Source organism: Hemibagrus wyckioides, linkage group LG24 (genome assembly GCF_019097595.1).
Source record: "Hemibagrus wyckioides isolate EC202008001 linkage group LG24, SWU_Hwy_1.0, whole genome shotgun sequence".
Classification (NCBI taxonomy): domain Eukaryota; kingdom Metazoa; phylum Chordata; class Actinopteri; order Siluriformes; family Bagridae; genus Hemibagrus; species Hemibagrus wyckioides.
Genome location: NC_080733.1, coordinates 4,931,274 through 4,945,625, shown reverse-complemented (window position 1 = coordinate 4,945,625; position 14,352 = coordinate 4,931,274). Strand labels below are relative to the sequence as shown.

The following is a 14,352-nucleotide window of genomic DNA, read 5'->3' as shown; positions in this document are numbered from 1 at the left end:
TGGGTTTAAATAGTAGATTTGCTGTCTGAGATAAACAGACATCCTTCCTATAACACCTATGTGATCTCTGTAACTATGTCTCTATGTCTATCTCTGTTAGACATAGCGTGGTTCGGGGATTTTCATGCAAAACAGTTTACAGAGTTTATACAGATAGGTGGATGTTTTGTGGGCAGAAACGTTGATGAGAGAGGTCACTGGGTTCAGTTTACTTCACTCAACTTCCCCAGACACCAGATCTGGAACCAGTAGAGAATCCACCTCTGGGACTTGTGGTAAAATGGCAGCAAGAACATGAAGCAGAACACACATCTGCAGCAGTCATGTGATGCGGTCCATGTCAACATGGACCAGAATCTCAAAGGGACATCACCAACACGAGGATCTCACGCTGGAATAAAAGCAAAAACAAGACTGTTTATTACCATGTTGGTGGTAATTTGGTTTAGTGTTGCTGAATAAAGCCGGACACTAAATAAACTGCAGGACATAAATTGTGCATGAATACGAACTGAATAAGAGCAGAAAATGATTTGCAGTAGTGTTTATACCAACCAGTAGCAGCAATAGTGTAGCAGTAAAGGTGAGTCCATTCAACAATACTGGGATGATGTTTCTAACACTAAAGAGTGCACGCAGCATGTGGAAAAGTGGTCTGTCCTAAATATTCCACCTCCTCTTTGTCTATCCTCCCTATCTGCAAAACTTTGGACCTCCTCAGGGTAAATGATGCTCCTCTCCATGAGTCCTGTGCGTACGCATGCGCAGTGATGCACCGCTGCCATTTCCTGGATTCCTGACAGCCTGAGATTAGGAAGCTAAACTCCAGAGAGCGAGCAGTCGGAGTGAATTCGTGTCGACTGGCCAGAGTCCGCGAATTCAAGTCCGTCCACAAAAAAAAAAAAACAAAGACAAGCGAAAGCACCTCGCGGATCTTTTCCGACACAGTTCTTCAGGTGTAAGTGTGTTTTATTGTGTGTCGAGCAGTGAAGCCCGAGGCCTTGGGCGCCGCGCTCTCGGTCTCTCTCATGCCCGTTTCTGATAGCAGGGAGCGGGAAGAGCCGGTCAGTTACACAGGCCTTCCTTCCTCTTAGCGCCGAGAAATTTCTGCTACACTCTATTGCACCATCTTGTGCGGATTGTTTTTGAGCGCTATCTGTATATATTTATTCCAGTTAGTTTAAGGAATTAGCTAGCTACCTTGGCTAAGGTGAAGCATCAGCATAGCTTGACGCGGTTAGCTTGTTAGCATGTTAAGCCAGCAGCCGGGCACGTCTACTCAAACTAGCTGTACTAGCAGCAGCTTAGCTAACCGGCTAAACTACATCATCATCCTCATCTTCATCATCCTCACAGGCTGAGGCAGCTCCACGCCCTGAAACCGACAAGAGGCCATTGATAGAAATTCTTGTTCTTCGGGTTAAATCAGTGAAGCTCTTGTTTCTTTTCACTATATATATATATTTTTTTTTGCTAATCCACGCATCATCATGAAGCCTGTATTATATTGAGCGATATATTGTCTCTGTTTAGCTGAGATCACTGAATTGTTCAGACGCCTATTAAATGTCATTCTGATTGTTTTTGTTGATTTATTCTTGCCTTACAGAGCTACAAAGGAAGAAAATGTCACTCCACCAGTTTCTCTTGGAGCCCATCACATGCCATGCATGGAACAGGGACAGGACTCGTAAGCATCAGTTTCGCTCATCTCTCAAGGTTTTTAACCCATTTTCACTCGAACAGGTTGTTTATTGTCGTTTTTTCCTTTCCCTAGAAATTGCTATCAGTCCAAACAATCATGAGGTCCATATATACAAGAAGAGTGGGAATCAGTGGGTGAAGGCTCATGAACTGAAAGAACACAATGGACACATTACAGGTAATCGGAGTCCTCATGCACAATGCCGTCTCTGTTAGCGTGTGAGATTCGTGTTTGTGTTATATGATCTTCCACATGTGTTCAGGCATCGATTGGGCTCCTAAAAGCGATCGGATTGTAACCTGCGGAGCGGATCGCAACGCTTACGTGTGGAGCCAGAAGGACGGCGTATGGAAGCCCACTCTCGTCATCCTCAGGATCAACCGCGCTGCCACGTTTGTGAAGTGGTCTCCTCTGGAGAACAAGTTTGCGGTGGGCAGCGGAGCTCGCCTCATATCTGTTTGCTACTTTGAGTCTGAAAATGACTGGTTAGTTTGAGGCACTCGCTAATGCAAAATACTTCTAGTAGTAAATCAATGTGAAGCCTCACAAACTCCTGCTTGTCTGTGTGTGTGTCTCCTTTTAATTTTAAGGTGGGTGAGCAAACATATCAAGAAGCCAATCCGCTCCACTGTCCTCAGTCTAGACTGGCATCCAAACAATGTGCTTCTGGCAGCTGGGTCATGTGACTTCAAATGCAGGTAAAGATGTCTTTCAGGAAGCCATTTTATGTCGTCAGAAGAGTATCTAGAGCCATTTCTAAGAGTTGTGATAAATTATAAATAAATAAAATAAAGTGTTATTGCAATTTCTTTTTAAATAACATGATCACAGGCTTAGATAATCGTGTATGCAGATATCATGGTGGACTCATCGATTGTATCAACAGGCAGTTATATAGTTTTGCATATAGACTTGACTTTAACTGCACATGCGCATGCATGAAGCCTCAACAGAAACAACTTTGTTCACATAGCCACTTGTGTATTATATCTTATGTACATCTTCATGAATAATAGTGCCAAATGGTCAGTAAGAGCTGAAGAATCATCTCATCTTGTTACCCAGTCAAATTGCAATGATTAGAGATTTCATGCAAGGTGGCATTAAACTCTGTTTCTCTTCGGAGCGTTCTGCCATCGTCATGACTGTTGTCATGATCTGCGTCTCGAATAACATCACTGAGCTGGGAAAACCAGAAGACCGCTACTCAAAACAGACTTTTTATAGGATTTAAAAAATTTAAGCACTAACTGTAACAGGAAAACGATCAGTGTTAGTACTATATAGTGGTCTAGAACAGTATAAACATGTTTGATTCAAAACCCTATGGTAATAGTTCATTTACTTCTGGACACCGTCACCTGGAATTATTCTGCTTCACATGTTTATGTTGGTATCACAATATGGGGACACGTCACTTTAATTTGTGAGTAAGGCGATACGACAAATGACCATATGGACATGACTGGTAGCCATCTTGCATGTGTATGCATATTTAACAAGCGAGTATAAATCAGTGCCGTCATACTAGTGATATTTGGCTTCAAAAGACGTTCTGAATATTATTTCACTTGACCGGTTAATCGACTTGTGTGTGTGTATCCGTTTCCATCTAACAGCTATCCCTTTTTTTCCCCCAAGGGTGTTTTCTGCATACATCAAGGAGGTGGACGAAAAGCCAGCTCCAACTCCATGGGGATCCAAGATGCCGTTTGGCCAAGTGATGGCCGAGTTTGGTGGAGCAGGCAGTGGAGGATGGGTCCACAGTGTGTGTTTCTCTGCCAGTGGAAATCGACTGGCCTGGGTCAGCCATGACAGCACTGTGACCGTGGTGGATCCCACAAAAAGCTCAACGTAAGCACCTGACCTAACTACTTTGCCTGTTTTATGACAATCAGCATTAATAATGTTTATGGACAAGGCATGAATGATACTCATGGTTTTATGGCTCTTTTATGGTTCTTTCTTTACAGGCCAAGCCAGTCGAAGACAGAGTTCCTTGCTCTTCTGAGTGTGACCTTTGTGTCTGAGAACAACATTGTGGCAGCGGTAAGAGCAGTGATGCCACCATCGTATTAAAGATACCACACGCAAGCTTAATTTTTTAAACTTTATTTTTTAATATTATTTTCTCTAAAGGGTCATGATTGCTGCCCAATGCTGTTCTCTTTCGATGATGGTGGAAACTTGACCTTCATTTCCAAGTTGGACATTCCAAAGCAGAGCATCCAGCGCAACATCTCTGCCATGGAGCGCTTCCGCAACATGGACAAAAGAGCCACTACCGAGGACCGCAATAGCACTCTGGAGACCCTTCACCAGAACAGCATCACGTAAGTCTCAAGCTCTCGTCTCGGAATAGTCGGTCAGAGGAGTGAGTGATATAACCAGCCTTTTTATAGCATCGTATCTTCAAAATATTGATCTGTAACCATATACGGCACATTTTTATGGGATTGCAATACAAAAACAACTAAAATACACAAGGGATGGTTTTTATTTATTGTATTCCTAACACAATGGTCATGCAGGCCTGTGTAAAATTCCTAGGCATTTGTAAATAAAAAAGCGAAGATGCCCTCAGAAATAACGAAACGGAGAGCATTAAATAGCACGAAGCTTATGCGTTGTCTTTAAAAATGCATCAGTCTCAGGTAAGATTTTCTTAACATCCTGCCACTGTTCTTCTGGAGACTTTAACTTGCTTCAGGTAATTCTTTACAGGTCTGTTACATAATTAAAAATGACCAAATACTGACCACGTAATGCAAAAGTCAAAACAAAGCATCTAAGACAAATAAGTTTAAACTAATTATAATAATAGAGTGACAGATGTTTTCACACTACTGTATGGGAAGCAGTTTGCTGAAAATAAGAATGTTTTAGGGCAAATCCCCGTTGTTTTAGATGTTTTGCTTGACCGTGGTAGAAACAGTGTTTAAAAAGAGCCACTGATTGTCTTCTTGATTTCTACCTGTCATCTGGACCATCACTAGGTTTCTGAATGAAATGTGATTGTGTCGATGAAGACAAGTACAAAAAATAAATAGATTAGGGAAATGTATTGTGCTGTATATGGTATCAGGATATAAGGCTTTTCAGTACATCTAAGCTATTACTGATATTGAAATAAGCAGTGTGGATTTATTTCTAATGTACTATGATCCTTTCCTTTATTTTGTAGCCAAGTGTCTATATATGAAGGAGACAAAAGAGATTGTCGCAAATTCTGCACTACAGGAATCGATGGAGCGATGACCATATGGGACTTCAAGGTCTGTAGTGTGTTTTCTCCCTCTCTTTGTACAGTGAGTTTGAGTAACGGTACATCTCGTATACAGACAGTGTTACTGACCACTGAAAGCTTCTCCTGTACGTTAAGTTCATCCTACAGGCTTTCAGTCTTCAGTAATACTATTAGAACAGGACAGGACTTTAAGTCTCATTAGAGCTCAGTCACCTGTTGCCCAATGAAGAGGTCTAGAGAGCAGAATTAGCCATGGGATCTGGGTTGGACGGGCATTCTCTTTCTGTCTCTGTCTCTGTCTCTCTCTCTCTCTCTCTCTCTCTCTCTCTCTCTCTCTCTCTCTCTCTCTCCACCCCCCCCCCTTTTTCTCTCTGTTCCACTTTTTCTCTCTCTCTTCCTCCCTCTTTCCCTCCCTCTCTCTTTATCTCTGTCCGTCTCTTCCTCGCTCTCTCTCCCTCTCCGCCCCGCCTTCTCTCTCCCTCTCTCTCTCTCTCCCTCTTTCCCTCCCTCCCTCTTTCCCTCTCTCTCTCTTTCTCTGTTTCTCTATCTTCCTCTTTCATCAATCAGATCAGTACCAGTTAGTCACTGATGTCTTTGAGCTCATGTTCTGTGAAAGAGTATAGATAGCACTTTTCCATGAATGTGGTTGCGCTGCTGTGTGATGCTGCATGAGGAACAGTGCAACAGTTTAAAAAAGAGTCAGCTGACTCTGTATTTTGTAGCTGTTGTTTGATATGGAAAAGCAGGTTGGTAGATGGAAAATGTCAGGTGACCATAATGGGGAAAATTAGGGGCTCAGTGGACTGGGACACCTTTAAAATAAACTATTTTATACAATTAACATCTAAAAAAAAACCCTTCAGACTGATGTGACATGCTGGATAGTTTTCTGTATTGTATCATGGGACACATCCCACACAACACTATAAATACACAGATGATACAAATTGCTCTCATTTATTATATTGACTGTATGTTTGTTTATTTATTTATTTATTTATTTTTCCTCTCTCCAGACTTTAGAGTCTTCTATCCAAGGCCTGCGGATCATGTAAAAGACCTCGCTCTGAACTAGCATGACGCAGCGCAAGCAACGACGGCTTGAACACTAACAAGGAGAGCTCTGATAACACTTCTGAAAGATTTTAACTGAGGAAAACAAAAACAAAACAAAAAAAAAAGCACTGACCAGTTCGTGAGCTGACGTGACGCTCTTAAAAATGGGGGGAGAAAAAAAATGACAAAAATGAAACATGGCAAAAGGGTCTTTGTTTTTCTTTCCTTCTTTCTTTCTTTCTTTTTTCTTTTCTTTTTTTTTTCTTTTTTAATCTATGCCAAAGCTGGTGCTCCAGCAATGTGTCATTTGATCGTTGGCACTCCGGACCTTTAGGGGACTCGGAGGGGAGTTAAATTAAAAGGATAATTTTATGTAAATGGTCTGTTAGAAATAAAAGAAATATACTACACACTATTTGCAATGCAGCATCGTGTCTCTTAATGTATAATTCACAGTGTGTGTGTGTGTGTGTGCGTTTCTTTTACTGTTGGTTAACTAAACCTGCGAACAGTGAATATTTACACAGAATAAATTGTCCACAGTATATATGACCCCATGCTCCTTGATGCTGTTCACAGGCTGTAGACACTCAGATCAGATCAGGAGAGGAGTGTAAGCTCTGAGCAGGATGTTGAAGGGAGTTCAGAAGAAGGCAGTCCTCACTGGCAGACAGACGCCCACACGAGGAAGTGGTTATGCTTCTCAAACAGGAAGGGGAAAGAACGCTTTTTTTCTTCCATATAAAAGAGTAAAGAAATAGTTGAGTTCATTGAGAGCCAAGCCAGCGTTTGTGTTGACTGCTCAGAGTCCACGAACTCGGGCTTTTCTTTAACATCTCACTGCACGCTACATCTCAGGGACATTTCCGGTCATCTATATCTGAGGTAAGCAGAAAAGCAGATGTTTTCGTTTATCTGAGACATTTTAGGCTGCAGGGCAGACTCTAGTGTCAGAGTGCTCGGGTTTGTCAAACTACTTACATGCAGTAACATGTTAAAATGTGTTTATAAGAATGTCAGAGCAGGGGTTTGTACACTATAAACTCTTATAAGCTCTCAACATGACACTATAAAAAGCATCTAGTACACTTTGTAAGAGCTACGGAGAAGTAAAAAGTTTTCTTCTCTCTCTCTCTCTCTCTGTACTCATGGTAAATTCCTTTGTGGTCTGTTTTTAATTTACTGCCCAAGTGAGAGAAGGAGGAAGTCCACTAATACAAACACGAGTGGGTTTTAACCGTAAATTCGACCTCGACTTGACAAAATAGGTTTGTGTGCAAAGCAAATACAGTACAGTTATGTGAAGGAGGAAGTGCAGACACTTCTTATTCAAACGTGTAAGCATGTTCAAAGAAAGAAAGAGCTGGTGTGATTTTACAGCATTTTTAAGGATTTAGGTTTTCAACAGAGTTGTTTTTCTTCTTAATTTCATCATGCACCTGACTTGCAGAGACATCAGTCATGGCTTACCACAGCTTTCTGCTGGAGCCCATCAGCTGCCACGCCTGGAACAAGGATCGCACTCGTAAGTCTTAAACAAACCTGCTGTAGAGCATCCTACAGGTCCAACCTTGGACTTAAAAACAAGCAGATGAGGTTCAATTGTGTGAACGTTTATGCTGACTGGAGTCATTTTTAATGTAAAAAGTCCAACCAGCTTTGAGGATTTTTTTACTCATCGCCTTATTTACGTCTAGAAGATAAAACTCTGTCTGTAAGTCTTTCCTAGTCCTTTGTTACATTTGTTCCGTTATTCAGTCAGCAGAGACGGAAATGCAGTGTGAAAAGTCTTTTTCACGCGTGCTCTAATTTCACTTCCACAAAATTTTCACATCACCACCCTGTTAGAATCTGGTGTGCTCGACTAGAGAAAGCACCATCTGAGCCCTCAGAGCCAGTCTGGCAGAGTCCATGTTCTTCCAAACACCACTGGCTTTGATGTGTACTGCCAAGCACAAAACAGACTGGGATCAGTCATACTTTCCCCTCAGTGTGTTTTCCCAGCCATCCAAGCAGTCAGAATTAAGCAGCTTTATAAACGTAAGTATGAAGAAAAAAAAAAAAATCCAGGGCAGGAACAGTTCCCTCTTTGTTTTTAAAAAAAAAAAAAAAAGAAAAGAGGAAAAAGGCAGCAGAGGATCTTACATCGTCATCACATTGCTTATTAACAAGAGAGCAGCAGTAACGATGATTCCCCTGCCCACACAGCACACGTCTGCACACACGCTTCCTGTTTTACCATGAATGGTGCTCTGTTGCTGATGAGGGACGTCTTAAACAGGTCACAGATCCTGGGCTTGCTGCACAATGCAGAACCCGAGCAAATGACGGAGCACATCTGCTGCGGTGGAATGTAGAAACTCGAAGAGTGTGAGGTTGTCAGATTCATCTCTCTTACCTGTGTAGCTTCACAAGTAGCATAGAAACTAATGACATAGAACTAGTTGGAAGAAACTGATGTCAAGAAAAGACTGGTCGCATTTATACATTTATTTTAAAACTTCTTTTTCTTTTCAAACGTTAGAAAATGACACCTATTATATCTCTGAGCTCATGTAACAGCACTAATACAGACATAAGTGAATGCACCATTTAGAGCATCTACACTAAACCTGTCTTTTTAAGATTTTCTTCCAGTTCTTCCGAACTCTATCACGATTCCTCTCCATTCCACGTTTTAGAAAATTCACCATGTTTCTAACAGCCAGGGTTTTGAACAACATGCAGTCTTTCTGGTGCAAATAACCTGGAAGAATCTTAAAACATGATGAAAATCAACAGATTACACCATGGCCTTAGCAAAAACTCTGGTTCAGAAATGCTTGTTTGGGTTCGGATGGGCTTCCTGTCAGAAATTTATAGAAACTCTATAGGCCACTGTAAATCCTGGGGGTGGAGCTTTGTAAACATGGGCAGGAATTGGGTAGTGGGGGTAAAAAAAAAAACTTTTAAACATTACAAACTTCCCCTTTAAGTATGGATGCATATTATTAGGTTATACTTAAAGGTGTAGAGGCGCTGTTAGACATCTCAAACTTCCTCTTTAAGTAGAGATATGTGTCATTAGGTAATTTCCACAGGTTTAGAGATTACAAACTTCACCTTCAAAAAAGATCATTCTTACAGAGCACCTAGAAACACTTTTAGACATTGCAAACTTCCCCTTTAAATATAAATATCATATACAGCACTTTTAGAACTACTGGACCTTACAAATAGCACCTGTAAGCATTTTTTGGCGGGTAAATGTTTATACTCTTTAATAATTAGCTTGTATCTCTGCCTTTTATTTAGAAATTGCACTGTGCCCCAATAACCATGATGTCCACATCTATAAAAAGGAGGGGAATAGCTGGAACAAGATCCATGTGCTGAAGGAGCACAATGGCCAAGTCACTGGTGAGTGGTTCTGTCACCATACACCTAAAAAGCTGGGGCTAGATATCACTGGCTGAAATATTGGCCTTCTCCTGTGTGGCAGGTATCGACTGGGCTCCGGAGAGCAACCGCATCGTGACCTGTGGCACTGACCGTAACGCTTACGTGTGGACCATTAAGGGTGATGTGTGGAAGCCCACTCTGGTCATCCTCAGGATCAATCGCGCCGCCCGCTGCGTTAAATGGTCACCCAAGGAGAACAAGTTCGCTGTGGGGAGTGGCTCTCGTCTCATCTCGGTCTGCTACTTTGAGCAGGACAATGACTGGTGAGATGATCGGGTTACTGAGCAAAATAAATTTAAACGGTCTCCACAGGGTTAATGTTAATTAATGTGTGCTTAAGGTGCAGATGGACTGTCCATTTTGGAAATTGCTTACTGTAATGTAATGTGAGTTACAGAACACACTGAGGAGTTAATCAAGAGATTTCAAGATTCAGCATCGGTCATATAAAGACTCAGATGTTTGACTTTTTTTATACACTGTATATCTAAGAGGATGTGGACACCTGAGCATCACACCCATACGTATCTTCTTCCTCAAACTGTTACCACAAAGTAGGAATTACACCAACACACACACTATACACGCAATTGTCTAGAATGTCTCTGTATACTGTAGCTTTACGGTTTCCCTTCACTGGAACACAAACCCATGACAATGCCCCTGTACACAAAGCACAGAGCTCCATGAAGACATGGTGTGAGAAGGTTGGAGTGGAAGAACTGGAGTGTCCTGCACTGAACTGAGACCCGACTCACCCACACTCACTGGGATGAACTGGAACACCGACTGAACCCCAGACCTCCTCACTCTTACAAGATCAGTGTCTGATCTCACTAATGCTCTTGTAGCTGAATGATCACTAATCCCCACAGTCACGCTCCAACATCTAGTGGAAAACCTTCACAGAAGAGGAAAGAAGAGTAGAGATTATTATAACTGTGGTAAAATGTGTGTAAATGGTCAGGTGTCCACAAACTATTGGCTGTATAGTGTATAGAGTATAATAGTATGTTCGATATTGAAACTTAAGGATTTTCAATCCCGGGACACCCTTCTCTCCATGCGATACTGAAGTTATTTCCTCTGGCTGCAGCAGTTGTGTATTGAAGTGCTATTCGTTTGGTTTTCCAGGTGGGTTTGTAAACACATTAAGAAGCCCATTCGCTCTACTATCCTGTGCCTGGACTGGCACCCTAACAACGTCTTGCTGGCTGCTGGATCGTGTGATTTCAAGTGCAGGTTGGGATTAGTCATTCACCTATATTAAATTAAGGACCATCTGTTATTATTAAAGCAGTGTGTGGATAATGTTATAATATGATAATAATCACTGGGGTCAAGCCACAAGCATTGAGTTCTACCTCACGTAACACAACAGATTCAATTAAATAATAAATTACCAGCAAATGAAAATACATCTCTCTGTAGGTCTGTGGCCATCAGGACTATAGTCTGAGTCTGATGCATCATTGTGCAAATGATTACTTTTAATTACTGCTCACACACACAACCTTGTCTGCAGGATTTTCTCAGCCTATATTAAAGAAGTGGAGGAGAAGCCGGCTCCAACTCCATGGGGCTCCAAGATGCCATTCGGAGAGGTGATGTTTGAGTCGTCCGGCACTGCGGGCTGGGTGCACGGGGTTTCCTTCTCCGAGAGTGGGAATCGCGTGGCCTGGGCTAGTCACGATAGCACGGTGGCTGTGGCTGAAGGAGGCAAGACTGCTGTGTGAGTTGTGCTGGATATATTTTCAGCACCAGAATACATGAGTATATAATGAGTGTGACCTAATTTACTGCTCACTACTTTTCTAAACATATGATAGAACCCAGCTCTAATCTGTAAATAGCGTTCACACTCTTCGTCTCTTTAGGAAGACATTTACATGTAATTATGCCCACAAAACTCGAGAGAATAGTGGGCTGGAACATGAACTAACAGAAAAAGAAAAGGTAGGAGTGGGACTCACTTTTAAGCCAGTGAAAGATATACCGAAAGATTTATAACAATAACAGCACCTGAAATGATAAATAATCTAGAGACTAATTACAGAAAAGGTGAAATGGTTTAAAAGTGGCTTATGTTAGTTACACCGACCCGGCATAACATTATGACCACCTGTCTAATATTGTGTTGGTCCCGCTTTTGCTGCCAAAACAGCCCTGATTCGTCGAGGCATGGACTCCACTAGATCCCTGAAGGTGTGCTGTTGAATCTGGCACCAAGTTGTTAGCAGTAGATCCTTTAAATCCTGTAAGTTGAGGCCCCACCTTGCAACTTACAGGACTTAAAGGATACTTACAGGACTTAAAGGATACTTACAGGATTTAAAGGATACTTTTGACAGATACTGACCACTGCAGACCAGGAACACCCCACAAGAGCTGCAGGTTTGGAGATTCTCTGATCCAGTGGTCTAGCCATCACAATTTGGCCCTTCGTCAAACTCGCTCAAATCCTTACACTTGTCCATTTTTCCTGCTTCTAACATCAACTTTGAGGACAAAATGTTCACGTGCTGCCTAATATATCCCACCCACTAACAGGCGCCATGATGAGGAGATCATCAGTCTTATTCACTTCACCTGTCAGTGATCATAATTTTAAGCCTGATCTTATGTCAATGCTTTTTTTTCTGAATTTCTTATGTGAATGCTCCTTTCACTAAACTCTCTCTCTTTCCTGCTGTGGCAGAATCGCCAGTCTGAGCTCAGAGACACTTCCCCTGCTTTGCGTGACCTTCATCACTGAGAACAGCTTAGTGGCAGCAGTAAGTATCGCCCCCCCACCCCACACACAGCTCATCGTTACGGGAGACCCGTAAAACTGTGAGTGCTTGATTTGTTTGTGAAATGTGTTTCAGGGCCATGACTGTTACCCTGCGCTGTTTGTCTACGATGCTGCGAAAGGAGCTGTGACTTTCGGTGGAAAACTCGACGTTCCCAAGCAAAGTGCTCAGAAAGGTATGACTGCCAGGGAGCGTTTCCAGAACCTGGACAAGAAAGCCACGTCAGACACCAAGGAGGCCGTGCTGGAGTCCCTGCACAAAAACAGCATCAGGTTGGTTTTACATTTATATTCAGCATAAATGATCTTCGTCAGTTAGACAGAGATCATGGAGCTTTTGAGAGCCGTGTTTAAAGGAAAATCCAAAAGGTAACATTATATTATAGTTATATTCATATTGATATATTTGTGGTTATGGTGGTGAGGTGTGCATTTCTAGCAATGCTATAATGCCATATAATAAGAGAAAATATTTTAATTATTTCTGATCATCAGGTTTTAATGTTAGCTAATAAAATCTGGAAGATATTCTTGTCTCATTCACCATTTTAACACAGACGTCTGGAGGATGTAAACATTGGAGAAAAAAAAAAAAACAGAATGCAATGCATCAGGCCCTTTAGGATTTTGTGGAGATTTTTTGTGATCATTGCAGCCTAAAATAATTTTTTGTGCATTTTCTTTTATAAAATTTTAAAACGTTTTTGTGCTTTTTTGGCAAAAATTGCTTGATTTTCAGAAAATGCAAGGATGCATGGGATTTTTTTTTAAAATTAATTTTATTTAAATTCTATTTAATTCTTTTTTTAAAAAACCCTGGGTAATCCTATTATTATTATTTAATTCTATTTAAAGAATTATTTGATTAGTTGCATGTTTGTCACATAATGATAAACATTAGAGTAAACTTTTTTCCCCCCAGGATTTTTTCTCTGAAATCTACCACTGAGACACAGGTTATTTTCTGTGATAGAGCTGGACTCAGTCTTGAATGGTGAAGATCATATTGTTCATCCTAAAGATTAAATATGCAAGATGTTCAAGATGTTGTGGATTTTTCCTTCAAGGACTCGTTTCGCTTCTAGCCCTGATTCGCAGTCTGCTACATGCTGAAATATCTGGATATTTATCACACAGAGCTCTCTCTTCCTGCCCATGAGTATCGTTTACATGACCCATGTCTGTCTCTGTCGCAGTCAAATCTCAGTGCTTGATGGAGGGAAAGGGCAGTGCTCCAAATTCTGCACCACTGGGATGGATGGAGGAATGACTATTTGGGATGTCAAGGTGAAACTCATCATCTTCTTCCTGCTGTTTATGATTAATGAACAAATATCAACATTAATACCACACAGTGTACAAACCATGATCACTAAAACACCGCTTTCTTGACACAGACCCTCTCATCTGCCATGAAAGATCTGAAGATTGTCTAAAAGTGGACTTCATGGCGTCCTGAAGAAAAACTGGATCATGAGTGCTGGTTTGAACTTAAATAAATAAATAAATAAAAATCATATCATGGATAATCATCAATTATGTGATAGTATGGCAAGCATTTATTCTTCTGAAAGCAGATGACCCAAGCCGCTGCGATGCTGCAGTGCACTTCCAAACCACTGATACAGTTTATGACTCTTGGTACTGCTCACTTACTGATTACTGTCTTAAAAAATTCAAACTTTTAATAAAAATATTCTGGAATTGGGATTAAGATCTCTTTTTTTGTTGTATATAAAAAAAACAAACCACCTCTAAAAAACAAAACTATTTTTTTTTTTTTAATCCAGATATTTTATTTAGTCTTTGTATGGAACAACTCACATTTTATACAAAGAGAAAAATCATTTAAAAAGAAAAGAAATGAAAAGAAAAGAGTGGCCTATGGTGTTCTGATCTCACCGGGTGACGCGAGTTAATCAGCGATCACGTTAGACCACGCTGGAGATACTCATGCATAGACGTGAAAGATTAGTGTGAATGAGAACTCAACCTTGTTGCAAATATTGAAACCCAGTGTGTATTATTTTAAATTCATTTTGTGCTTCCTGAACACACTAAAATATGAAATCCTCTATATTTCTAATCACATTCATGAGCGTTTATTTACTT

The 14,352-nt window shown here is 41.0% G+C and overlaps 2 protein-coding genes across 2 annotated transcripts; both read left to right on the top strand.

Moving 5' to 3' along the window:
- Positions 1-797: 797 nt before the first annotated feature.
- On the top strand, positions 798-6,423 carry arpc1a (actin related protein 2/3 complex, subunit 1A). The gene is made up of 10 exons (XM_058377908.1): positions 798-958; positions 1,610-1,690; positions 1,778-1,882; positions 1,968-2,190; positions 2,296-2,403; positions 3,347-3,559; positions 3,679-3,754; positions 3,845-4,038; positions 4,890-4,980; positions 5,969-6,423. Exons 2-10 carry the CDS (start codon positions 1,627-1,629, stop codon positions 6,005-6,007), a joined length of 1,113 nt encoding a protein of 370 aa, XP_058233891.1. The 5' UTR covers positions 798-958; positions 1,610-1,626; the 3' UTR covers positions 6,008-6,423.
- Positions 6,424-6,730: 307 nt separating this feature from the next.
- Positions 6,731-13,950, top strand: arpc1b (actin related protein 2/3 complex, subunit 1B). The gene is made up of 10 exons (XM_058377909.1): positions 6,731-6,893; positions 7,459-7,533; positions 9,303-9,407; positions 9,490-9,712; positions 10,584-10,691; positions 10,975-11,181; positions 12,148-12,223; positions 12,317-12,513; positions 13,437-13,527; positions 13,638-13,950. Exons 2-10 carry the CDS (start codon positions 7,470-7,472, stop codon positions 13,674-13,676), a joined length of 1,110 nt encoding a protein of 369 aa, XP_058233892.1. The 5' UTR covers positions 6,731-6,893; positions 7,459-7,469; the 3' UTR covers positions 13,677-13,950.
- The last annotated feature ends 402 nt before the right edge of the window (positions 13,951-14,352 follow it).

Bases quoted from the DNA above. Each gene is read 5' to 3' on its own strand.
- arpc1b (XM_058377909.1), top strand. From the start codon at position 7,470: ATGGCTTACCACAGCTTTCTGCTGGAGCCCATCAGCTGCCACGCCTGG. The intron at 7,534-9,302 runs GTAAGTCTTAAA...CCTTTTATTTAG, and splicing joins CTGGAACAAGGATCGCACTC to AAATTGCACTGTGCCCCAAT. The intron at 11,182-12,147 runs GTGAGTTGTGCT...CTGCTGTGGCAG, and splicing joins GAAGGAGGCAAGACTGCTGT to AATCGCCAGTCTGAGCTCAG.
- arpc1a (XM_058377908.1), top strand. From the start codon at position 1,627: ATGTCACTCCACCAGTTTCTCTTGGAGCCCATCACATGCCATGCATGG. The intron at 1,691-1,777 runs GTAAGCATCAGT...TCCTTTCCCTAG, and splicing joins ATGGAACAGGGACAGGACTC to AAATTGCTATCAGTCCAAAC. The intron at 3,755-3,844 runs GTAAGAGCAGTG...TTTTCTCTAAAG, and splicing joins AGAACAACATTGTGGCAGCG to GGTCATGATTGCTGCCCAAT.